The following is a 25,826-nucleotide window of genomic DNA, read 5'->3' as shown; positions in this document are numbered from 1 at the left end:
GCCAGTGAAGGGGCTTCCTAGTGTGTGGAAGCTTTTCCTCCTTCACAGCTCCCTCCCAGAGGGGCAGGTCCCGTCCCTATTCTTTTGTCTCTGCTTTTTCTTTTTTGTTTTGCTCTACCCACATACGTGGGGAGTTTCTTGCCTTTTGGGAAGTCTGAGGTCTTTTGCCAGCGTTCAATAGGTGTTCTGTAGGAGTTGTTCCACATGTAGATGTATTTTTGATGTATTTGTGGGGAAGGAGGTGATCTCCATGTCTTACTCGTCCGCCATCTTGAAGTTCCCCCAGCACTATTGCCATTTGGGGCTGGATAATTCTTTGTTGTGAAGGGCTGTTCTGTACCCACTAGATTCCAGTGGCATCCGCCCCCCACCCTCCTTTAAGTTATGACAACCAAAAATGTCTTCAGGTGGTGTCCTGTGTCTCCTTGTAGTGGAGGGAGGAATAAATCACCCATGGTTGAGAACCACTGCCTTAGAGGGTTGTTTTGTGGAGCAAAATGAAGTGTGACATCTCAAAGCACCTAAAAGGGTTCTTAAAATGTAATAGGGACTCAACAAATGATGGTTTTCCTCTAAAATTTGGCATTGGAGCATAGTATCTTATACATGGAGTTAACTCAGTGTAAGTCTGCTGAAACATGGAAGACAAATAATCCTGTGTTAATAATAATAATTTATATAGCTACTAATTTGATTAATCATTTGTTACAGGTATTTGTGTGTATACATAAAGGGTGACCCTCACCTCTAAAGCCAGACCTATCAGGCTTCAATTGCTGTCTCTTCCAATTAATACTGTGTGCTCTGGTGAAGTCCTTCACACTTCCTGAGGGACTTTATCTGTAAAATACCTTATTAATAAAATGGAGTAACAGTGACATGTATATCATGGTGTTGGATGATTCAGTCACTCATTCATTCAATGTATACCTATTGAGCATCTCTTATGTTCCAGGTATAGGAAATGTGAGACAGTCTCTGCCATGTTGAGAATTCGTTAGTGAGGAATCAAATGCTGAACAAATAAATTAAAAATGTAATAATTCCAGGATGTAACAGTTGTTCTGAAGATAAAGAGAGGTAACAAGGATAAAGAATAATAGAAGATGCCCTCTTAGAGTAGTCAAGGAAATCCCCTCTTATAAGGCAGTATTTGAGCAGAGACTTGAATGAAGGGAGAGAAAGACAGTATGGTCATATCTGGGGCAAGGGCACCCGAGGGAGAAAACACAGCAAGTGCAGAGACATGAAGATATTAATGATCTTGGATTGTTCATGGCGCAGGAAGAGGCTAGGGTTGCTATAGGGAGTATATTGCGTAGTCAATTGTGACTATAGTGAATAGTATCAATTCACTTGTAGATTTTTATGTTTTTTTTCTTATCACCAAGTACTCTTTTTTAGGAAACTCAAAAATTTATATAATGTAGGAAGTGAGATGAGGTTCTTAGGTGGTATCATCCTGCTTGACATGTTATTAAAGAACAGTTCCATAGAGGCAACTATCCAAGAAAATGGAACAAGATGAAAATAATCTTGTCGAATTTAATGTGTGGTGGCAACGTTTTGTGGCTTGAAGTGTAAGGGATGAGAACAGCATGTGAATTCCAAGAAAGCATCACAGAATGGAAAGTGGATTTACAACGTGTCAGACAGGGTGGCAACATCTTGTGGCACGTGGCTCGTATCTCGGTGATGGGAACGGTGTGTCCTGTGACTGCTTCTCGCCTGTGGCACACCACAAGGGAGAAGGAGTTGGCAGCCACGTCCAAGATGCATCAGCAGTAAGTTTAGCATATGACCAGCCACGATCTTCTTTTTTTATTTTTCCTAAAAATGTGATTCTTTTTTTACTTATCCCAAAGGGCTCTACATAAAACAGAAATGAAGGAAGATTGAAGGAGAGAGGATAGGAGGCAGTTATGAGACTTAACATCTTTTTTAGACTAACCATATTGGATTTAGGATCCCAACACATGTGACAAGCATACTAAAATACTTTTTTATATTTTATTTTTACTTTTTAACATGCGTTTAGTTGGTTAAAATTTGCTTCATTGAGAATATTGCGTGGTGAGTCGAAAATCTCAGTATCAACAAGTGCAAAGTTCAGAGGAGGGTAGCCAAGTACAAAGGAAATAAAATGGAGAACAGTTGAAGCGAAAGAAGTCTACTCTGTTGAGGCTTTAGTGAAGGAAGGGTACTATCAAAACTGAAGACTTAACCAAAAAGAAAGTTAGAATACAAAAAAAGAAAGAGGAAAGGCGGGTGATGGTGGGAGGTGTTCACCACCAAGACTTGTTGTTACACTTGAAATCCAAGTAAAAGGTAAACTAAAAATAAATTCTGAGTTTAATCACTAACCTCATAGCAATTTAGTTTTATGTGTTTGTGTCATGTGTGGGAAGTCAGCTGACTTCAGGCAGAATCACCTTTACTAAAGACAAGTTTAGAGCATGGATACCGAAACTGTATAGTATTGGGACTATAGCAGTTAGTGTATGAATTTATCATACTCTCTCCAAAGGGCTTATTTTGAGTTAGGAAATTATGTAATTAATGCAGAAACACTTATCAAAATGAGCTCAGTTGACACTTGTGGTCTGGATCAAGAATAAAAATATCATCCAGTATGGTATAGGGTGTAATTATTAGGTTTATGGTCAAAAGTTCACTAGCAAGCAACAAATTGATACAGTGCACATAGGAACTTCCCAACATAAGACCTTATTTATTTAACACAGAGCCTGTGGGAACATAAAAATTATATTAAATAGCATTCATAAGTAGTTTAGAAACAAACAAAAAAATAAGTGTTAGTGTGATGTATCACCTGTAATGGCTGAAACGATGTTTACTGTAACATAATGGTACCCAATAGGGTAAGTAATCATTCCATAACTAAACCATTGGGATGAGAAATGCTTTCTCACTATTGAGAGAGAGAAATGATACGAGTGCTTTAGCCAGAGACATGTCCCAGGGGAATTAAAATTAAGTACACTTTTAAATGGTGGTTAAAATGATGAGCTCTGCAAGATTTTGTATGATTTTCATTAAAAAATTACATATTTTACCCATCATCCTATCAAAATTAATAATCTATCTAATCCCAGCCTTTTAGATTAACCAGCCTTCCTTGCCTTGCTCATGTCTACACTGTGAACCCTGTGCTTGGTTTGCCTCATTTCTGTTTTCCAGTTCTATTCCTGAACACCTCTACTTAGCTCTGCTCATCTCCTGTCTGTGGCCTCCCCCTCCTACCCCTCAAGTCTGGTCCTTGGTGCTCCTCCTCTGGCTGTGTCTAGATTTCTGTGTTGGTCACGAGGTGTCCTCACTTCAATTAGGGCAGTAACCAAGATTTCAGTCATACCAGACAGTCTGCTTATCTAACCTCACCTGAAATGAGTCCACATGCCTGGAATTTCAGTTATTTTTAAAATAAAGAGACTTGTTCACAACGTCTATCTGTCAAACCTTTAGAGGGTGACAAAAGTTTCAGGAGGAAGTCAATTTTTTTGTGTATACAATATAATCTTTTGAATTGTGGTAGGTGCAAATTGAGGAAAATATAGATGTACTCTGATGCAGAAATCAGACTTTGAGTAATGTTTGGGTTTAAATTTGTTAGAAGCACTAGTATTTTCTTACAGACTGGAAGGAGAAAACCACTCCCAGATATCTTAATTTTTCTGACTAACAGAGAAGCCTCCACAGTTTATGTAATGATGGGTTCAATTAACACAAGTCTTGTGATTCATTTGCAATCTAAGTGAACAAGTTCCAGCCCATAAATTTTTACAGATGTTTGTGATCATCATGTATTTGGCTGTTGATGGTCAAAGAAATTAAACAGGAACTGGTAGCTAACAAAAAATATCTCAGAAAGTTTTTTGCTCTTTTCAGTTAACAATAGAAGACAAAGAACGAATGTAAATTTAAGTTTACATAAACGTTTTCCCTAACCTACTGGCCAAATCACTTTCTTTGTTTATTGATCTCATGTGGTCAAGGAAAGTAAATATTCTGTAACCTACTCTCTCTCATTAAAAAGGGAAACTTCAACTCAGCTTTTAAATTCCACCAAACTTTTAAAAATGCAATGCTAACTTAAATTTTTTAAACTAAGTTTATTCTAAAAAATTCCAGCCTATAATTTCTCATGTCTACCATTTTGTTCTTATCAATTATGAATCTAGTTAAGCCATACTACACTGATATACTGAGAAAGAAAACCGAATTCATATTGGAGGCATGATTGTAGAAATAGAGAACCAATAGAAGCATGGCCTCAACATCCTTCTTCCACCTTTCAACCAGAATTTATTCCAGCAAAGTGAATTATGTTTTGCTCTCAATTCTTTCTTTCCCTTTTTTAAGGAAATAGTTTAGCTGTCTCACATAACAAAAAAGTATTCATAAATATTTCATTAAAACCTGTCTAATTTCTTATATGTTTTCTTAACATTTGTTTTATTTTTTTAATAATTCACTCAGCATATATAACATCTGTTTAAAATATTTGACCAAATCAGCTCTATCGACGTAAATCAACCAAACAGTTGCAATACAGGGAAAAACTGCCATATAATTCTTGTGTAACCCATCACTGAATCACTGTGAAGGGACTTATGTTTGGAAAGCTTTTAATTTTTGTTCCTAGAAACAGATGTGAAAATTCACTCATATCCCACATTGTCTAGTTCAAGCAGCTGTAAATTATTTCATGGATTACACTTGAATGAAACGAATGTCCTGGGATTATTTCATCTAGGCAGCTGTTATTTCCTTAAATTAAATGAAAACAATTCTTTGCTTGATTAATTCTTGGTTATTTGGATTGCATAAAGATAAAGTGCTCATGTCTTTAGTCATAAATTAGTTCATTTTTCTCTATAGTAACCCTGTGATTCAAAAGATGCATCACAAGTTTATCGGCTACCTTTAAAAATAAATTACTGCTTTGGGCTTTCTATTGTGAAAAAGAATAAATATGGTACTCTTCTTTTAAATATAATATTCATATATAATGCACACATTTCACTTGTAAAGAAAGTTAGACATAAGAAGTGTCACTGCTTGATTTTAACTGCTGGGCTGATAATTCTATCAACTTTTCTCAGCCATATGGTCTATAGCTTCATTCCATACTCCATTACTCCAGACTTGCCCTTCTAACTGCCTACCAAACATCCATATGGATATCTTGACGATAGCTCCATCTAAGCATGTGTGAAACCGAAGATGTTATCTCTTCCTATATTCCCTGAAAGTGGTAATATGGAGAAACCTGCAAGGATTTCACATGCAGTTATTCACGACAACCTGTTGAATCTTCCTCTGAAATTACCTTCTGATGCATTTCTCTCTCTTGCTACTGTTACTTCCTTACCCCAGGCCCTCAGCAGCTGATACATCCATTACGGAGGATACAGGCTTCTTCCCGCCTCGACTCCTTGTTTCCAGTTTTCACTTTGCCAAATGGCTGTAGGCAAGTGCAACACATGTATTCCTTCAAAAACCAATTTTCCAAAAGCGAATTCCACATAAAGATCAACTTGTCAAATAGTTGATTAACCAAGTTTATCAAATTATACAAAAATCTTCTCTTGAGACAGGTGTCTGATAAGTGCTCTGAGTGATGTCTCAGGGGAGCTCAGGCCTATCATTTGCAGAAAAAAAAAAAAGTCTTGTAGTCAGCAAATATCAGTGAATGCCTACCCTGTGCTACACACACTTCTAAGACAGTGAGATTACAATAGTAAGTGAGAAAAACTTATTTCCTATCTCTAGTTATCAGGAAAGCAATTTTGTAAATTTAGAAAATTGTTTATTTCAATAAGTACATCTACAATGATCTCTATAAAACACAGATTCAATGACTCTATCTCCCTTCATCATCTGAGACTAAACTCTTTTCCAGCATTACATTCTTCTATCCCTATACATCTCAGGTTATGGTCATATAGCTGTATAACTTTCCCTGATATACTATGTCCCTTCAAATCTCTGCTTTTTCATGTTCTTACATCCCTCTGAAGAGTCCTTTACCACCTGGTGTGGCTTGTATACTTTTACTCAACTGTTACCTAATTATTCAACTTCCTAATAATTCTTTTATCATTTAGGTTTCAGTTAGAAAACTGAAACTAATCTACATGATTAAAATAGAATACTGTCAAGTGCTGACAGATAATATTTGGCAGTTTCGTGGGTTTGTTTTTAACTTCAGTTAGTTGATTTTTTATATGTTTTCCATAACATATAAAACATTTGTTTTTTTTCTGGGATAGAGCTGATCACATTACATTATAGTTATCTAACTTCTTAACTAGACATTAACAGTCACTACAGAGTTTGAATTCAAAGTATCGAAATAGAACAAGTATATTTTTAAAAATTCCCATGAGGTTATTTTTACATAATCTTTCTCTACCACTGTTACCTTAAGAATCATGAGATTCCTTGATGAAAAAGTATTACTGCTTGCTTCAAAGAAATTTCTAGTTGGCTAGAGTCTCTCCTTAATATTACTGACTTTGGGAACTCTGATATCTCTTCCGTGTGACAGACCTTTAGATATTTGAAGTTTGCCATTTGTGGAGATAATGCATTTAGCTTGGGGAGCATATTTGGCTTTCTCTGCTTGGTTCTGAGTTGAGCAAAAGGAGGGGATCTGGCCTCTATGAACCAGGTCCTGAGTGCTTTGGGCCAACTGCCGCAGAGGTTGTGATTTGGCTTCACTGATCGTTTCCATCAGAGGCTGTGGGTCACTGTTCTAATGTCATATATGATCTTTCCACTGTCTTTTTGTACGTTCAGTCTCTCAGTCCTCTCTTTTAGTCATTCTCTCCCTGGCAGGAAGTTGGCCAAAAGACAAGACTCAAGATCCAAATCTTCACTGCTTCATGATTGTCGACTTGTCTCCGTAGTCAGTTTTATCACAAGAGCTTCTTAATCTTTTCGGTGTTGTATTAAAATGGTGATCATCTGATGAGAGAGTGGCTGCATAAAAGCGTATAAAGCTCTGGATAGAGTTCAGTGGACTGGCATCATGACCACTATGACAAAAACAAGAGGAATTAAAAGTGTGTTTAAGATGCTTCAGAACCAAGAACCCCAATTATCCAACCAAGGCTAAGAGAACAATCCCACAGGTCATAAAGATCAGCCTTGGTGAGCCAAGTAGCTTTTTCCTTAAAGTGATAGATAGCCTTTTCTACCTTACCTGTTTCATTGAGCCAAGTATAGCAAGAACTATTAGCAATTGCACAGGTACTATCGTGACTAGTGAACAGGAAATCTAGATTGTCCATCACTGCTCTTGCCAAGGAATTGAGACTGATCTGTATTCCGTCTGAGGTAGAGGTGATATTATTTATAACTTCTGCCAGAATTAAAATGATCTATGTCTCATAGCCTTTTGTTTGTATGATTCTTATTATTGGAAACACTGCTTTGATTGTTTGCATAAACAATAAGTCAGTAACTCCCCCAGGTAAAGTGCCTAAATAATTGACGGTAACCTCATTTTGGAGCACACATCTGAATTTCCTGCTTTGATGACTTATAGAATTAAGGTGTCTGTGCACAGATAAGTTTTGGAATACTGTTTCTAAAGTGCATGAAATATTAATTTGAGACAAGCAAAACTTGCCATCCTGCTTGCAGAGAAAGTAGTATCTGGTAGGAATACATGGATATCCAGGAAAAAAGAAATTATTCATAGCATGAAGTTGAAACCAAGACCTTACATTAGCCTGTTTACACATTTGTATCTATATTAGTCTCTTCCAGATACTAAGTAATTGGCCCATCATTTCAGGAAATTCTGAATTCAAATTTAGAATTACCTAGGGTCTAATTGATAGTTCGTAATATTTTTTTCTTTATCTGTGAGAGGGCATTGCTAGGAAAGTAGCAAATGACCTTGTTTAAGGTCATTTGTCCACGTAAGTGCAAGTGAAATGCCATTGGCTGTAATTCTCTTTGATCTCATTTGTTGAGACTGGAAATAGCCCTAGGTTTTTACCATGGAGGTCTGGTGAGGAATGGCATATCCAGCAATCAGTAAGCTTGAAGGGTACTATTTGGGAAATCTGAGATTGGTGTTAGAATAATTATGCTCTGATCTAACAATTTTAGTAAGAAGGGAATAAAAGAAGAAGGGCCATTATGGGTGGGTGATAACCAGGGGTCTATAGAAATTAGAAGAAGAATGTAAATAAGCAGATAAAAAACAAAATAGTAATTAGGCAAGGTTTTGATCCAATATCTTGTGCAGAAGCTGTCCACTATCTGAGGTCATCGGGTTGTTCTGAGGATCTTGGGTCATCTGTCTACTGTGAAGATCAGCTGCTTCTAGAGAATCTTCATTTTGAGGTCCCCTATTAGAGTGGGCTTCCAATTTGGTTGGTTCTGGATTGTTTCTTTAGTTGTGAAATGTGAGCCCAAGGATTTACTCCAGGGAGCTTTCCTTTTGTATTTGTTGTTAACAATATCTGATAGAATCCCTTCCAATGAGGTTCAAGAGCAACTTTTCTCTGATGTATCTCCCAACAGATGAAATCTTATGGTTGAATGTCATGAAGAGGCTGTTTAAGATGTTTGAATGCAACCTTAACCTGTTAGTGATAGGACTGAGCATAGTCCATGAGTCTCTGGCAACATTTTGCGATGTCTACATGCATCAGGGCAGAGTATAGTATTGTAGGTAAAATCCTGATGCTCTTGGGCCTTCCAGTAACTAGTTCACAGGGAAATAAAGAATGTGTTCTCTAGGGAGTGGACCATATTGGCATAAGGGTGGGTGGGAGTACCTTTGACCAAGGGAGCTCAAGGGTTTCTGAAAGTTTCGTTAATTTTATTTCAAGATGTCTTTGATTCTTTTCACCTTTCAGAAGTTTGTAGGTGATAAGAGCAGTGTGGTTTCTGAGTAAAGGGTAATACTTTACAGAGTTTTTTTTTTTTTTTTTTTATAATATTTCTTGTGAAGTGTGTGTCTTGGTCACTTGATATAAAAGTTTATATTCCCAAGATTGGAATCACAAAATCGACGAGCTTTTTAGCAACTGTGAAGATTAGAGCTTTTTGGCAAAGAGATGTTTAAACTCACCCTGAAATTATATAGACATTCAATAACTAAAATATATTCAAATCTCATGAAAAGTAGAAGCTATATAAAATACATCATGAGGTGTTCAAAGGACCTTCAAAGCTTTGGTTCCTGGTCATTTCCCACATTCACAGGTTCTCTAGAGTTATGCTGTTGACAAGTGCATGTGACTTAAAAATGACCTCAGCTGTCTTTTTAAAGTTTCCCCAGCCATGTTGATTTAAGATAGTAACCAATTTATCTGTACCATGATGAGTAGTTTCATGGAGAAATTTAGCTAATATCGATTTGAAACCGTCTAGTGCCACCAAGCGGCTGTCTTGGCAGCACCTGAGATGATCTAAGTGAAGCCAGAACCACTTTTTTTTTCCATTTTTCTTTTCAAAATGAGGGGCTAAATATTGATATTTTATAATGGTTTCTTTGAATTCCTTTAAGGATTCATCCTTTAAGAGTTTCGATGGGATCAAAACCGTTGTTAAGGCTGCTTGTTTGGCAAAATGATCTGCTGGAGTATTTCTTTTAGCTTCCATGTTATTTCTTTTTTACAGCAGCTACCTCTTTATGAAGTAAGAGTGCATCTAAAAGTGTGTTAAACATCTTGTCCATTTTTGATGGGGGTTCCAGCAGAGATGACCCTTTGTTTCCAAAGCATCCCAAAGTCATGGTTTTTTTTAAAAAAGCATGCCTGATATATATTTACTCTGTGGTCTTTGGCTAGTTGATAAGCTCAAGGAAGGGCAGTGGCTTTGCCCTTTGGGCTGATTTTTCCCTCGGGTAGAGGACTGTATTCTACAGGCAAGCTTAAATTGGTGTTAGCGTGTTCTGCTCCAGTTTCAAGTTTTGAGGTATGATCTGTCAACAAATAACATTAGGTCAGAGTTTTCAACGGGAGTCCTTAAAAACACTGAATGAGGTATAGCGAGTTCCTAATTGAGCTAAGAAAACGTTAAGGTTCCCTTCCCCTGGTGGGGGGAGGAGGGTGGGCAAGTCAGGGTGTCTCAGTGGTGAATAGCAGTGTGAGGGGGAGAGACTAACAGAATCTCATGGGAGGCTAATTAGCTAACTGAAAAGTGTTGTGTGTTCTCAGGCAGTAGTACTGTCTGCCGCATGACATGAGGAACCATGAGAAGAGAGGGGCGCTTATAACTAGTTAAGCAGAAGCAGCGAGTTTTGAAGAGGTGGCTATTACCCCACAACAAGGGGACTATACCTTTACAACTGGGTCAAGATGATGAGTTTTTTTTTTGACTCCCATGAAGTTAAGTTGAACCTCTAAGGACACACCCAGATTGCTCATATGCAAGTAGATGAAAGGATTTCATTTGGGGTTGCCTGTGGAAGTAGTGTGTTGACTAATCTTCTTCAGATAACAGAAGGTGTGTTTATGACTTAGACTAGTCACAATCTCAGGAAAATTTGACACTTGTTTGCCATATTCAGTTGTTAGAAACAAAATTCAGCTGAGTAGATGATTCATGAATCAGGCAGCAGCCAATCTAGCAGGAAGAAAGGAACTCCAAGGAGCTGTACAAAATGAAAGACTTTTATAGACAGAAGGCAGTGGATGCAGGAAGCTATACTAGCAAACAACAGGTTGGTCATGGCAAGGTCACTTTCCTTTAGGGGACAGCAGGGGTCTATCAGGCAAATTAACTCACTAGTGCTGACCAGGTGATTCCTGATTGTTTAGGATTCCATTGCTGAGAGAGCTTAAACTGTGATTAAATTAAGTATCAGTTTGGTAATGTGGGCTTAGCATAAGCAACTTCGTTATGGGCCTGTTGTCTTATTTATTTATTTATTTTTGTCTTATTTTTAACACAGCTAGAAATCCTCTCGATTGTTTTGTGAGAGGTCTAAGATGTTTGGATAGTCTACAGCGTTATCAGGAAAGAGCGATTTCCCTTCTTATATAGGTAGTAACCTCAATCGTGGATTATGTTTTGGCAAAATTATAATTTATCTTTTGAAACTTTATGTCCCTCTTTTGCTAAGGCTGAGAGCAAGTAAATAGAATCCTTTTTACAAGATTCCTTATCCTCTGAATAAAGCAAGAGATCATGTACAAATTGCATCAGGACTAAATTACAAGAGAAACAGACTTTTTAAATGTTGATGGAGGGCCTGGAAAAAAATAGGAGGCTTCAGTGAACACCTGGGGTGTGACTATACCGGTATACTATTGTCCTCCCAAGGTGCAGACAAAAAGGAATGGTTTAGAATGAAAAAAGAGAAGGCTTCAGGTATATTGTGACTGGAGGGTGTTGGATGGGGAAGCTCAAGGCAGGCAAATTAGAAATGAATGACCTTGTGTGATTGGTTTGGGAGCATATTTGTCTTCCTCTGGATTGTTCTTAGTTGGAAGGGGGCAGTCACTGACTAACTCCTGACCATTTGGGGCCAATTGCTGTAGAGATTATGGTTGACTTCTGTGAGTGGTTACAACAGAAGTTGTGGATCCACGTCCCAAAGTCATATATGGTCTGCCCATCGTCCAGACAGATGCATCTCTCACCATTTTCCTCCTGTAAATCTTCTCATATAATTTTCTCCAACTACATCTAGAAATAATTTGAAAACTAATTGATGCATGAGGTAAGATTTTTGCAAGGTGGAAATATAATGTTTTGCTAACCAACTACTGGCAGATATCTGAAAACCTGGACTTTTCTCCTTCATTCTATTAGAGTTAATTTTTTTCTCTGCAATTGTTTATGTTGTTACAGAGGATCTTGATGATTTAAGAATGGAGGGAGTAACTACCCTGGTACCTTCTGGGAACAAATTTAACCAAGGTCGAGCTACTCACTCTGCTGAACCTCAGGCCAAAGTCACACTGAACATCTGTTCAAGGTGTGCCAGGTAAAGCAAATAATAGGTATATCTTTGTATAAACATGATATTGATTTTTTTATATCTAAGATTTTGATGCAAAGGGTGTACTCCTCTGTGTTAAGAAAATCTTTTCCTTCTGGTTAGCTTTTGTGCTGACATTGACAAGGGAGTTAGTTGTACAGTTTATCCTTGTGCCCAATGCCACTCAGACTGACAATGAATCAAAGCATTTAGATTGTCTTTACTTCACAGCTGGAGACTATTTTAAGACTTTCTGTCTCTGAATTTCCTTTGCTGTCTTCCCTTCTGTTCCTTTTCAAAGGAAGATTCAAGGGGCTCTAAAAGTTCAAAGCCACTCCAAAGCACCTGCATAAAGGACAGTTTGCCCAGGTACAGTTTTAGATCTGATATTATTGGCCTCTTAACGTGCTCCTCATCCTGTTCACCTCCTGGAAAGAATTTAATCAGCTTGATGCCTTTCAGTGTTGGCAGCTGAAAGCAATCCTTGCATACACTGTATGTGGCCAAAGAAGTAGCTTAAGTTACTGCCAAGTCAGCTCCCGGTGCTGGTCTAGCAGAAACTCACCAAATAGCTAGAATTCATTCTTTTGTAGGAACTAAATCTCATTTGCAAAGAGGCTTTTAAGCCTGTTTAAATGATAAAACAAGCCTTCTAACCCTTATGTAAATGGTGCAGATTAGCAAGAACAATGCGCTGGCTGGCCAGTTTTATCTCCTTTTCTTTATGTCTCGCTGTTCTATTGTACAGTTTGAGAGGGGATTAGTGGCTTGGAACTGGGTGGGGGGGGGGGAAGTGTAGGAAAATCAAATCAGATTTTTGTAGCTTTTCCTTGCCTTTACCCCTTTGGAATTTTAATTTTAATTGTCATAGGCTTAGAAGAATAAAAAGAAATAGAAATAAAAATAAATAGAAAATCAGGGGGTATTATTTGAGACCATTAAGAGAAATGGCATAGCACAGTGAAAACACCAATGGAAACGTTGCTTCAGACAAGTAATATTTGGGTGGATTGATTTTTTGATTCGGGCTGTGAAGAAAACGGATAATATTTATGTGATGATATTTAGGCATCCTGAGTGTGCAAGGTCATCTGTGGAAGAGTTGTTTGGCAGTTTAAAAGAACTTTATAGTGTATTTGTACATTTACAGTTTGACTGGAGAGAGGTTGGTGCTTGGTCCTTGGTCCTTCATATTATTTGTAGAAGATTGGGATATGAGGTGTTTTCTTTTTGAAAGGAAATCCTATGAAAACGGTATGTTTTACTAAAGTATTGAGGATTTGAATTGGGAAAGGACCAAACCCATTCATAGCCCTATATTATTTACATTCAGTTTCCCAGTGATAAGTTAGATTATAAATTACAAGCCACCTGCATTTAAGGTAAACTCCTAACTGACATTTTTGAATAAGAATTACATTTATTGTGTTCTTTCTGTGTTACCAAAGTACACAGCTAGTGAGTGGCAAAACACAGTTTCAAACCCAAGCAATATAGCTTGACAGTCTGCCTGCTTAGTTGTTTTGTTTTATTGCTAAACACCAAGCTATTGTCTGAAGTTGAAGAAGGAAGCCTAAAATAGATAGAAATGATGAGCTACAAAGAGATTTAGGTGTCTGAAATGCTGCGAGTTTATGATTGCCTTGGTGGAGAATAAGGCAATACTGTACTTTCAAAATCGAGATTGATTCAGGGAAATCAATGGAAGAAGTATGGTAGAAGACACTAGGCTGTTGATTTTAGAGTAGCTGCTGTAGCCAGAGTTTAGAGTGGAAGAAAAACTAATATCAGTTGTCAAAAACTGTGAGGAACCTGAAAATTTACTCTATTTGCAACCTAATACTGTTTCATGATGCTGGCAAAAGACATGAAACTCCTGGGTCAGAGACCAAGGACTTAGTACTCATGAGAGTAACAACTGTCAGAATATTAGCATTTTCATTGGTTCCCTGAGCCACAACTCTCATGGGATGACCAACAGAGGACAGCAGGTTACAGTATATGAGAGGAACGTTGAGTTTAGGAAACCTGAGTATTTTATATGAAGTTAACATTGCTCTAGAGAGAGACCCCATATCTATCTTCCAAGGCTGTTTGCTATACAAACATCCCCAAACAGATTGTTGGAAAGAAAGGCTGTCAGTGTCTCTGCTCACAAGATATGCAGACACGTGAGAGATTCATGGAGAATTGTCTCCCAGTACTATTTAGAGTGGACTACCTCTGTGATGCACTGATGTAGTTATCAGAGTTTTCTGCAGTTAGTTGTCAAACATCAATTTGTGTTGCTGGCTCACCTCTTCTAGTTACAAGTAAGGCTTTTAGGACTGTGAGAATTAGACTTTTTAAGCCAGGGCTGAGCTATTATCTGAGGCAGAAGTCAGAAACTGGAGGACTGTGGGTAGTGTCCAGTTTTGTGTCCACATAATATTTTAAAAATACCACTGGAGGGGACCTTCAAGATGGCAGAGAAGTAAGACGTGGAGATCACCCTCCTCCCCACAAATACATCAAAAATACATCTACATGTGGAACAACTCCTACAGAACTGAACGCTACTGAACGCTGGCAGAAGACCTCAGACTTCCCAAAAGGCAAGAAACTCCCCCCGTACCTGGCTAGGGCAAAAGAAAAAAGAAAAAACAGAGACAAAAGAATAGGGACGGGATCTGCCCCTCAGGGAGGGAGCTGTGAAGGAGGAAAAGTTTCCACACACTAGGAAGCCCTTCACTGGCAGAGACGGGGGGTGGGAGGGGGGAAGCTTCAGAGCCACGGAGGAGAGCGCAGCAACAGGGGTGCGGAGGGCAAAGCGGAGAGATTACCGCACAGAGGAGCGGCGCCGAGCAGCACTCACCAGCCCGAGAGGCTTGTCTGCTCACCCGCCGGGGCGGGCAGGGGCTGGGAGCTGAGGCTCGGGCTTCGATCGGATCCCAGGGAGAGGACTGGGATTGGCGGCGTGAACACAGCCTGAAGGGGGCTAGTGCGCCACAGCTAGCTGGGAGGGAGTCCGGGAAAAGGTCTGGAGCTGCCGAACAGGCAAGAGACTTTTTCTTGCCTCTTTGTTTCCTGGTGCACGGGGAGAGGGGATTCAGAGCACCGCTTAAACGAGCTCCGGAGATGGGCACAAGCCGTGGCTATCAGCGCGGACCCCAGAGACGGGCATGAGACGCTAAGGCTGCTGCTGTTGCCACCAAGAAGCCTGTGTGCGAGCACAGGTCACTCTCCACACCTCCCCTCCCGGGAGCCTGTGCAGCCTGCCACTGCCAGGGTCCTGTGATCCAGGGACAACTTCCCCGGGAGAACGCACAGCGCGCGTCAGGCTGGTGCAACATCACGCTGGCCTCTGCCGCCCCAGGCTCGTCCCGCATCCGTACCCCTCCCTCCCCCCGGCCTGAGTGAGCCAGAGCCCCCTAATCAGCTGCTCCTTTAACCCCGTCTTGTCTGGGCCAAGAACAAACGCCAGAAGGTGACCGACATGCAGAGGCGGGTCCAAATCCAAAGCTGAACCCCGGGAGCTGTGTGAACAAAGAAGAGAAAGGGAAATCTCCTCCAGCAGCCTCAGGAGCATTGGATTAAATCTCCACAATCAACTTGATGTGCCTGCATCTGTGGAATACCTGAATAGACAACGAATCATCCCAAAATTGAGGTGGTGGACTTTGGGAGCAACTGTAGACTTCGGGTTTGCTTTCTGCATCTGCATCTAATTTGATTCGGTTTTATGTTTATCTTAGTTTAGTATTTAGAGCTAATTATCATTGGTAGATTTGTTTATTGATTTGGTTGCTGTTTTCCTTTTTATATATATATATATTTTTTTTTTTTTCCTTTTTCTCTTTTGGTGAGTGTGTATGTGTATGCTTCTTTGTGTGATTTTGTCTGTATAGGTTTGGTTTTACCATTTCTCCTAGGGTTCTGTCTGTCCTTTTTTTTTTTTTTTTTTTTTAGTATAGTTTTTAGCGCTTGTATTCATTGGGTGATTTGTTTGGTTTGGTTACTCTCTTCTTTATTTTATTACTTTTTTATTTTAATAATTTATTTTTATTTTTTATTTTAATAACTTTTATTTTATTTTATCTTATTTTTTAGTTTCTTTTTTTTTTCCTCCCTTTTCTTCTGAGCCGTCTGGCTGACAGGGTCTTTGTGCTTTGGCCAGGTGTCAGGCCTGAGCCTCTGAGGTGGGAGAGCCGAGTTCAGGACATTGCTCCACCAGAAACCTCCCAACCAACGTAATATCAATCAGTGAGAGCTCTCCCAGAGATCTCCATCTCAACACTAAGACCCAACTCCACTCAACCACCAGCTAGCTACAGTGCTAGACACCCTATGCCAAACAACGAGCAAGACAGGAACACAACCCCACCCATTAGCAGAAAGGCTGCCTAAAATCATAATAAGTTCACAGACACCCCAAAACACACAACCGGATGCGATCCTACCCACCGGACACGGTCCTACCCACCAGAAAGACAAGATCCAACCTCATCCACCAGAACACAGGTACCAGTCCCCTCCACCAGGAAGCCTACACAACCCACTGAAACAACCTTACCCACTGGGGGCAGACACCAAAAACAACGGGGACTACGAACCTGCAGCCTGTGAAAAGGAGACCCCAAACACAGTTAAGCAAAATGAGAAGATACACAGCAGATGAAGGAGCAAGGTAAAAACCCACCAGACCAAACAAATGAAGAGGAAATACGCAGTCTACCTGAAAAAGAATTTAGAGTAATGATAGTAAATGATCCAAAATCTTGGAAATAGAATGGAGAAAATACAAGAAACGTTTAACAAGGACCTAGAAGAACTAAAGAGAAAACAAACAATGATGAATGACACAATAAATGAAATTAAAAATTCTCTAGAAGGAATCAGTAGCACAATAACTGAGGCAGAAAAACGGATAAGTGACCTGGAAGATAAAAGAGTGGAAATAACTACTGCAGAACAGAATAAAGAAAAAAGAATGAAAATAATTGAGGACAGTTTCAGAGACCTCTGGGACAACATTAAATGCACCAACATTAGAACTATAAGGGTCCCAGAAGAAGAAGAGAAAAAGAAAGGGACTGAGAAACTATTTGAAGAGATTATAGTTGAAAACCTCCCTAATATGGGAAAGGAAATGGTCAATCAAGTCCAGGAAGTGCAGAGCGTCCCATACAGGATAAATCCAAGAAGAAACATGCCAAGACACATATTAATCAAACTATAAAAATTAAATAGAAGAAAAAATATTAAAAGCAGCAAGGGAAAAACAACAAATAACATACCAGGGAATCCCCATAAGGTTAAACGCTGATCTTTCAGCGGAAGCTCTGCAAGCCAGAAGGGAGTGGCAGGACATATTTAAAGTCATGAAAGGGAAAAAACCTACAACCAAGATTATACTCTACCCAGCAAGGGTCTCATTCAGATTCGATGGAGAAATTAAAACCTTTACAGACAAGCAAAAGGTAAGAGAATTCAGCACCACCAAACCAGCTTTACAACAAATGCCAAAGGAAATTCTCTAAGCAGGAAACACAAGAGAATGAAAACACCTACAATAACAAACCCAAAACAATTAAGAAAATGGTAATAGGAACATACATATCAATAATTACCTTAAATGTAAATAGATTAAATGCTCCAACCAAAAGACATGGACTGGTTGAATGGATACAAAAACAAGACCTGAATATATACTGTCTACAAGAAACCCACTTCAGACCTAGGGACACATACAGACTGAAAGTGAGGGGATGGAAAAAGATATTCCATGCAAATGGAAATCAAAAGAAAGCTGGAGTAGCAATTCTCATATCAGACAAAATAGACTTTAAAATAAAGACTATTACAAGAGACAAGGACACTACAAAATGATCAAGGGATCAATCTAAGGAGAAGATATAACAACTGTAAATATTTGTGCACCCAACAGAGGAGCACCTCAATACATAAGGCAAATGCTAACAGCCCTAAAAGGGAAATTGACAGTAACAATCATAGTAGGGGACTTTAACACCCCACTTTCACCAATGGACGGATCATCCAAAATGAAAATAAATAAGGAAACACAAGCGTTCAATGATACATTAAATAAGATGGACTTAACTGATATTTATAGGACATTCCATCCAAAAACAACAGAATACACTTTCTTCTCAAGTGCTCATGGAGAATTCTCCAGGATAGATCATATCTTGGGTCACAAATCAAGCCTTGGTAAACTTAAGAAAACTGAAATCGTATCAAGTATCTTTTCTGACCACAACACTATGAGACTAGATATCAATTACAGGAAAAAAACTGTAAAAAATACAAACACACGGAGGTTAAGCAATACACTACTAAATAACCCAGAGATCACTGAAGAAATCAAAGAGAAAATCAAAAAATACCCAGAAACAAATGACAATGAAAACACGACTACCCAAAACCTATGGGATGCAGCAAAAGCAGTTCTAAGAGGAAAGTTTATAGCAGTACAATCCTACCTCAAGAAACAAGAAAAATTTCAAATAAACAACCTAACCTTACACCTGAAGCAATTAGAGAAAGAAGAACAAAAAAAATCCAAAGTTAGGAGAAGGAAAGAAATCATAAAGATCCGATCAGAAATAAATGAAAAAGGAATGAAGGAAACAATAGCAAAGATCATTAAAACTAAAAGCTGGTTCTTTGAGAAGATAAACAAAATTGATAAACCATTAGCCAGGCTCATCAGGGAAACAAGGGAGAAGACTCAAATCAATAGAATTAGAAATGAAAAAGGAGAAGTGACAATTGACACTGCAGAGATACAAAGGATCATGAGAGATTACTACAAGCAACTCTACGCCAATAAAATGGACAACCTGGAAGAAATGGACCAATTCTTAGAAATGCACAACCTTCCGAGACTGAACCAGGAAGAAATAGAAAATATGAACAGACCAATCACAAGCACTGAACTTGAAACTGTGATTAAAAATCTTCCAACAAATCAAAGCCCAGGACCAGATGGCTTCACAGGCGAATTCTATCAAACATTTAGAGAAGAGCTAACACCTATCCTTCTCAAACTCTTCCAAAATATAGCAGAGGGAGGAACACTCCCAAACTCATTCTACGAGGACACCATCACTCTGATACCAAAACCAGACAAAGATGTCACAAAGAAAGAAAACTACAGGCCCATATCACTGATGAAAATAGATGCAAAAATCCTCAACAAAATACTAGCAAACAGAATCCAACAGCACATTAAAAGGATCATACACTATGATCAAGTGGGATTTATCCCAGGAATGCAAGGATTGTTCAATATACGCAAATCAATCAACGTGATACACCATATTAACAAATTGAAGGAGAAAAACCATATGAACATCTCCATAGATGCAGAGAAAGCTTTCAACAAAATTCAACACCCATTTATGATAAATACCCTCCAGAAAGTAGGCATAGAGGGAACTTACTTCAACATAATAAAGGCCATATAAGACAAACCCACAGCCAACATTGTCCTCAGTGATGCAAAACTGAAACCATTTCCACTAAGATCAGGAAGAAGACAAGGTTGCCCACTCTCACCACTATTATCCAACATAGTTGTGGAAGCTTTAGCCATAGCAATCAGAGTAGAAAAAGAAATAAAAGGAATACAAATCAGAAAAGAAGAAGCAAAGCAGTCACTGTTTGCAGATGACATGATACTATACATAGAGAATCCTAAAGATGCCACCAGAAATCTACTAGAGCTAATCAATGAATTTAGGAGAATAACAGGATACAAAATTAATGCACAGAAATCTCTTGCATTCCTATACACTAATGATGAAAAATCAGAAAGAGAAATTAAGGAAACACACCCATTTACCATTGCAACAAAAAGAATAAAACACCTAAGAATAAACCTACCTAAGGAGAAAAAAGACCTGTATGCACAAAACTATAAGATACTCATGAAAGAAATTAAAGATGATACAAACACATTGGGAGATATACCATGTTCTTGGATTGGAAGAATCAACATTGTGAATATGACTATACTACTCAAAGCAATCTACAGATTCAAAGCAATCCTTATCCAACTACCAATGGCATTTTTCACAGAACTAGAACAAAAAATTTCACAATTTGTATGGAAACACAAAAGACCCCAAATAGACAAAGCAATCTTGAGAAAGAAAAACAGAGCTGGAGGAATCAGACTCCCTGACTTCAGAATATACTACAAAGCTACAGTAATCAAGACAATATGGTACTGGCACAAAAACGAATATAGATCAGTGCAACAGGATAGAAAGCCCAGAGATAAACCCACACACATATGGTCACCTTATCTTTGATAAAGGAGGCAAGAATATACAATATAGAAAAGACAGCCTCTTCAATGAGTTGTGCTGGGAAAACTGGACAGCTACATGTAAAAGAATGAAATCAGAACACCCCCTAACACCATACACAAAAATAAACTCAAATTGGATTAAAGACCTAAATGTAAGGCCAAACACTATAAAACTGTTAGAGGAAAACATAGGCAGAACACTCTATGACATAAATCACAGCAAGATCCTTTTTGACCCACCTCCTAGAGAAATGGAAATAAAAACAAAAATAAACAAATGGGACCTAATGAAACTTAAAAGCTTTTGCACAGCAAAGGAAACCATGAACAAGACGAAAAGACAACCCTCAGAATGGGAGCAAATATTTGCAAACGAAGCAACTGACAAAGGATTAATCTCCAAGATATACAAGCAGATATCTGCTTGTATATTTGAGCAGATATCTCATACAGCTCAATATCAAAAAAGCAAACAACCCAATTCAAAAAAGGTCAGAAGACCTAAATCAACATTTCTCCAAAGAAGATATACAGATTGGCAACAAACAGATGAAAGGATGCTCAACATCACTAATCATTAGAGAAATGCAAATCAAAAGCACAATGAGGTAATCACCTCACGCCAGTCGGAATGGCCATCATCAAAAAATCTACAAACAATAAATGCTGGAGAGGGTGTGGAGAAAAGGGAACCCTCCTGCACTGTTGGTGGGAATGTAAATTGAAACAGCCACTATGGAGAAAAGCATGGAAGTTCCTTAAAAAAGTAACAATAGAACTACTATATGATCCAACAATCCCACTACTGGGCATATACCCTGAGAAAACCATAATTCAAAGAGTCATGTACCACAATGTTCATTGCAGCTCTATTTACAATAGCCAGGACATGGAAGCAACCTAAGTGTCCATTGACAGATGAATGGATAAAGAAGATGTGGCACATATATACAATGGACTATTACTCAGCCGTAAGAAGAAACGAAATTGAGTTATTTATAGTGAGGTGAATGGACCTAGAGACTGTCATACAGATTGAAGTAAGTCAGCAAAACAAATACCGTTTGCTAACTCATATATATGGATTCTAAAAAAAACCAAAAACAATGGTTCTGAAAAACCTAGGGGCAGGAGAGGAATAAAGACGCAGACAAAGAGAATGGACTTGAGGACACGGGGAGGGGGAAGGGTAAACTGGGAAGAAGTGAGAGAATGGCATGGACATATACACTCTACCAAATGTAAAATAGATAGCTAGTGGGAAGCAGCCGCATAGCACAGGGAGATCAGCTTGGTGCTTTGTGACCACCTAGAGGGGTGGGATAGGGAGGGTAGGAGGGAGACGCAAGAGGGAGGGGATATGGGGATAAAAGTGTACGTATAGCTGATTCACTTTGTTATATAGCAGAAACTAACACAACATTGTAAAGCAATTATACTCCAATAAAGATGTTAAAAAAAAATAAATAAATAAAAATACCACTGGATTAATTACTCAGTTACGTGAAAGTTGGGATTTCTATCTTCTCTTCAGAATGCACACACATGACAACACTGGGCCCACATTCTCAAATGGTTTTACAGCTGCAGCTTCCCTCTCGAGTCCCTTAAACCCAGTTGTGCTTTAGTTCACCTCTGGTTATCTTTCCCACTTCCCACATTTACTCCACCTATCTGAAGTCTGTAGGTCTTTGTTTGAAACCCTAGAACTCCAAAGATAAGTAAGGAATCAGTACTGGAGGGTGCAGGCTGAGGTACATGGCCAGGCCACTGGGAGAGGAATCCGGAGCCCAGAAGGGGCGGATCGTAGTCTCTCAGGGTTTCAGGTTAAGGGGTAGGGTATCAGGTTATGGGGTAGTCCGGCTGTAGTCTTACAGTGACCAGGTAATCCTTCAGAAGTCAGATGGAGTGAGCTGGTCAGAAACCTAGCACTGCGGACTAGACCAACATGGAGAAAATGATTGCTTCATTTAGAGAACTGTGCCCATTCCCACTGCTCTCTTTGTGGACACTGGTACCCAGCCTGGAAGATAATGAGAGATTATACGGGATTCATACAGGAAGCCCAGACACTGGATTTGGGGCCTTGGACCAAGATTTAATTCCAGATCTCACTGGATTGGAGACAGTGTGGTGCTAATGGATAAACTGGATAATTAATGTTAAGTTATATCAGGTACTTACCAACACCTTTCAAGAATTTACAACAAAGGTAGAATAGAAAGACCACCTACTTTCAAGTCTGACAAAGGGATCTAACATTCATACTCTAAATTACCTAGTATGTCATCTTGGGGATAATTATGCAAAGATTAAGAAAATCTGATCCCTTGCCTGTGAACTAGAGTTCACCTATTCCTGGAGATAACCTCTAAGGATGACTGAGAGTGCTGAGCAGGATAATGTGTGCAAAGGCAGCCGGCGAAGTGTTCACGGTGCACGGCTCTCAAGGAACTGGGGGTTTCTCATCTCTTTCTCCCATTCAGTGGGATAATTACCATGTAAATACTTCAGCAGTTTAAAATACTTCAAGTTTTTTCCCATCTTTTAGAAAGGCCCACATTAAAGTACTCAAGTATTGAAAGAAAAAGCCTCATTTTCCTGACATTCAGGAATTTTATCCTGTGTTAGGCTTCTGACTGACTGGGGGAGAAAACTATTGTCCATTGTCGAGAACAATAAGACAGTGTAAGGTGGCAGTGTTTTTGTTGGTTTGTTAGAGTTTCACGGTCAAGAAATCATTTTTCCCGTAGAACTGGAGGGGTAAAATATAAGTAAGTTTAATAGATGTGTTGTGATCTTGAAATACTACCATAGCCCCAAGATACCCAAGAGTCGCTGAGACTCAAGTGATGTGCAGAGTTTCTGCAAAGAACCCATCAATGATCAAGTTAGTGAAAAGAGGTGCAGTCTACTCTTTAAATTGTCATTTTCCTCAATCTCTTTTTTCAAATACTGCACGGCTCATGAGCGACTTACAGGGCCACAGTATCCAGAGGTGAGTCTGCATATATGTCCAGAGCATTATTGCTCTTATCCAGCCGAGGGCATACAGCCAAAGGCCGCAGAGCCCTTCTCATTCAGAACCTGATTGGAAGACATGATCTGTAATGAGACTAATACATTCTGCTGGGAACGACTGAGGGATGTAAGATATACATGACCATTGGAAGGACTTCCGCTTTCCAAGAGATCAGAAAAAGAGGAATTCAGCCCACATTAAATTGTTCTGTAAAGTTTTATGTGCAACAAAGTGACTAAAACATCAAGAATGTCAAAAACTTTATTGATTAGCATGGTTACAAGAAATAAAAAGATGACAATTTTTTTTCATAAATATTTCACATATGGTTAGAAAAGTGCAGATGGAAGAAAGCTTATGTTTTCAAGCTGGAAAATTATTCCAGGGTAATGTTACTCCCATACCTCTTAGTGACCTTAATCTGATGTGGACATTGCTGCAGTCTGTGTGATTTAAACAAACAGACGACATCATTTGGGAAGTGGAGATATGCATAGTTAATAGATGTCTGACCACCAAGATGTATGAAGATTCTAACCCAGAATATCTCAATTTTCCCTTCAGATCATAAGGGAAAGAAGCCATTACAAAACAACAATTTTAAGTAAACAAAGAATTTTCTGTGTAGGATATAGCAGTGTCTTTCTAATTGCTGATTTTTTACATTACAAGGTAGATTTTTAACATATTCTGCAAGTGTCTTGGCTTGACTTTTAGAAGATTCTATTCCTATGGCTAAAAATCCTTGAATAGCATGGAGAAAATAAGTTGAATTTGCTGCCTAGGAATCACACTAAGTCATATCAACTAAAAAGTAAAATGTCAGTAGGTCAGTAATGCAAATTATCAGTAATTATCAGAAGGACTTTTGTGGTTTTAAAAAATAGTGGTTTGCAAAATTGTGAGTTTCAAATTGAATTCCTCTATTAAATATCCTGAATTTTCTTTTTAAGATAACAGTTAAGATACCAATAACAAGCAGACAAATGCTGATACCAAGGCACCGAATTACTATTTCAGTGAAGTTTATAAGCCATTTTTCTGGAAAGACCACCCATTAATTCTGTCTACGCACTGCCATTCTGAGGAGTGTTAAATCTTGTTTTTGTGGACTCCTGCCAGGGCATTCCGGGTGGCAAGATGCTATTTGTTTTTGATTGTGCAAGTGTTTGCATTCATTCATGCCTAATATCAATAGTGCACAAAAAAGGAACGGAAAGCCATTTTAAAAGAAATTGGATTATAGAGAACATACAGTGATACTGGCTCAGAAACTACAGCAGGAGACTGTTAGGAGAAACTTGTTTCCAGATAGCCTGCTGATTTTTCACTGATTTGCTTCATGTCATTGTACCAAAATTGTTCGTCATTTCTCCTAAACACCATCTGCTTCTGCTTTATCAAATAAACATAAAACTAAACTCAGTAGAGTTGGTGATAGGATGCTGAAGAAAAGAAGAATGTCAGAGCTTGTAAATGTGAACGAATTTCAAACTATCTATACATTTAGGATTGCTAGGTGACTTGAGAAAACCCACGTAATTAATCATACATTATATTTTGTTTTACTTTCCTATGCATTTTTTCTTTTTTTTTTTTCAACCATTTTTATAAGGTTTATTTTCAGCAAGTTCCCACTGGAAAAAAAGGTGACCAAAACTGACATAAAGGAAAATGGATAAGGACAAAAAGTACTGCTATCATTTGTTTAAGGTTAAGAGTTTTCCATAAAATTGACTTCTACACCTAGAGGATTAAAGGTCCCATTTGAGTGATGAATACAGTGCACCACCTACTGCCATGTTTTAAGTGACAAAAATGTTTAATTTGAACTGAAATGAATTTATGGAAGACTCACTCTGTGTCAAGTACTGTGATAAACTCTGGAAATAAAAATTAATACCGCTGGGCTTCCCTGGTGGCGCAGTGGTTGAGAGTCTGCCTGCTGATGCAGGGGACACGGGTTCGGGCCCTGGTCTGGGAAGATCCCACATGCCGCGGAGCAACTGGGCCCGTGAGCCACAATTGCTGAGCCTGCGCGTCTGGAGCCTGTGCTCCGCAGCCAGAGGGGCCGTGATGGTGAGAGGCCCGCGCACCGCGATGAAGAGTGGTCCCCGCTTGCCGCAACTAGAGAAAGCTCTCGCACAGAAACGAAGACCCAACACAGCCATAAATAAATAAATAAATAAATAACTAAATAAATAAATAAATAAATAAATAAATAAATAAATAAATAAATAAATAAAATTAAAAAAAAAATTAATACCGCTGACCACTAGGAACTTATATTCTGGCTGGAAACAGACTTGGAAAAAATACATGCAACCCAAAATGTCAAATGGTGATAGTGCTATAGAAAAAAATCATGGTAAAATGGCTCAGCTATGCAGCTGTGATTGATTTTTATTTTATAGGGGCTGTTGCTTTGGGAAAATCAATACCCTTGGAGAGATTGATATATGGTTTTCATTGTTCATTCTGTGTGAAGGAAGAAATGAGACCAACACACGCCA

General features: G+C 38.7%; 1 protein-coding gene across 1 annotated transcript in view; it reads left to right on the top strand.

The window, feature by feature from the left end:
- The window catches only part of LOC309614729 (uncharacterized protein C8orf34 homolog), a 393,717-nt gene that overhangs the window by 179,822 nt on the left and 188,069 nt on the right, over positions 1-25,826 (top strand). The window contains 1 exon segment of the mRNA XM_082363485.1: positions 11,845-11,980. Coding sequence (XP_082219611.1) covers positions 11,845-11,980 — 136 coding nt within the window.

This window comes from Balaenoptera borealis (genome assembly GCF_965194805.1).
Source record: "Balaenoptera borealis genome assembly, chromosome: 17".
Lineage (NCBI taxonomy): Eukaryota > Metazoa > Chordata > Mammalia > Artiodactyla > Balaenopteridae > Balaenoptera > Balaenoptera borealis.
The sequence above is the reverse complement of the archived record's forward strand: the minus strand, read 5'-3'. Positions and strand labels throughout refer to the sequence as shown.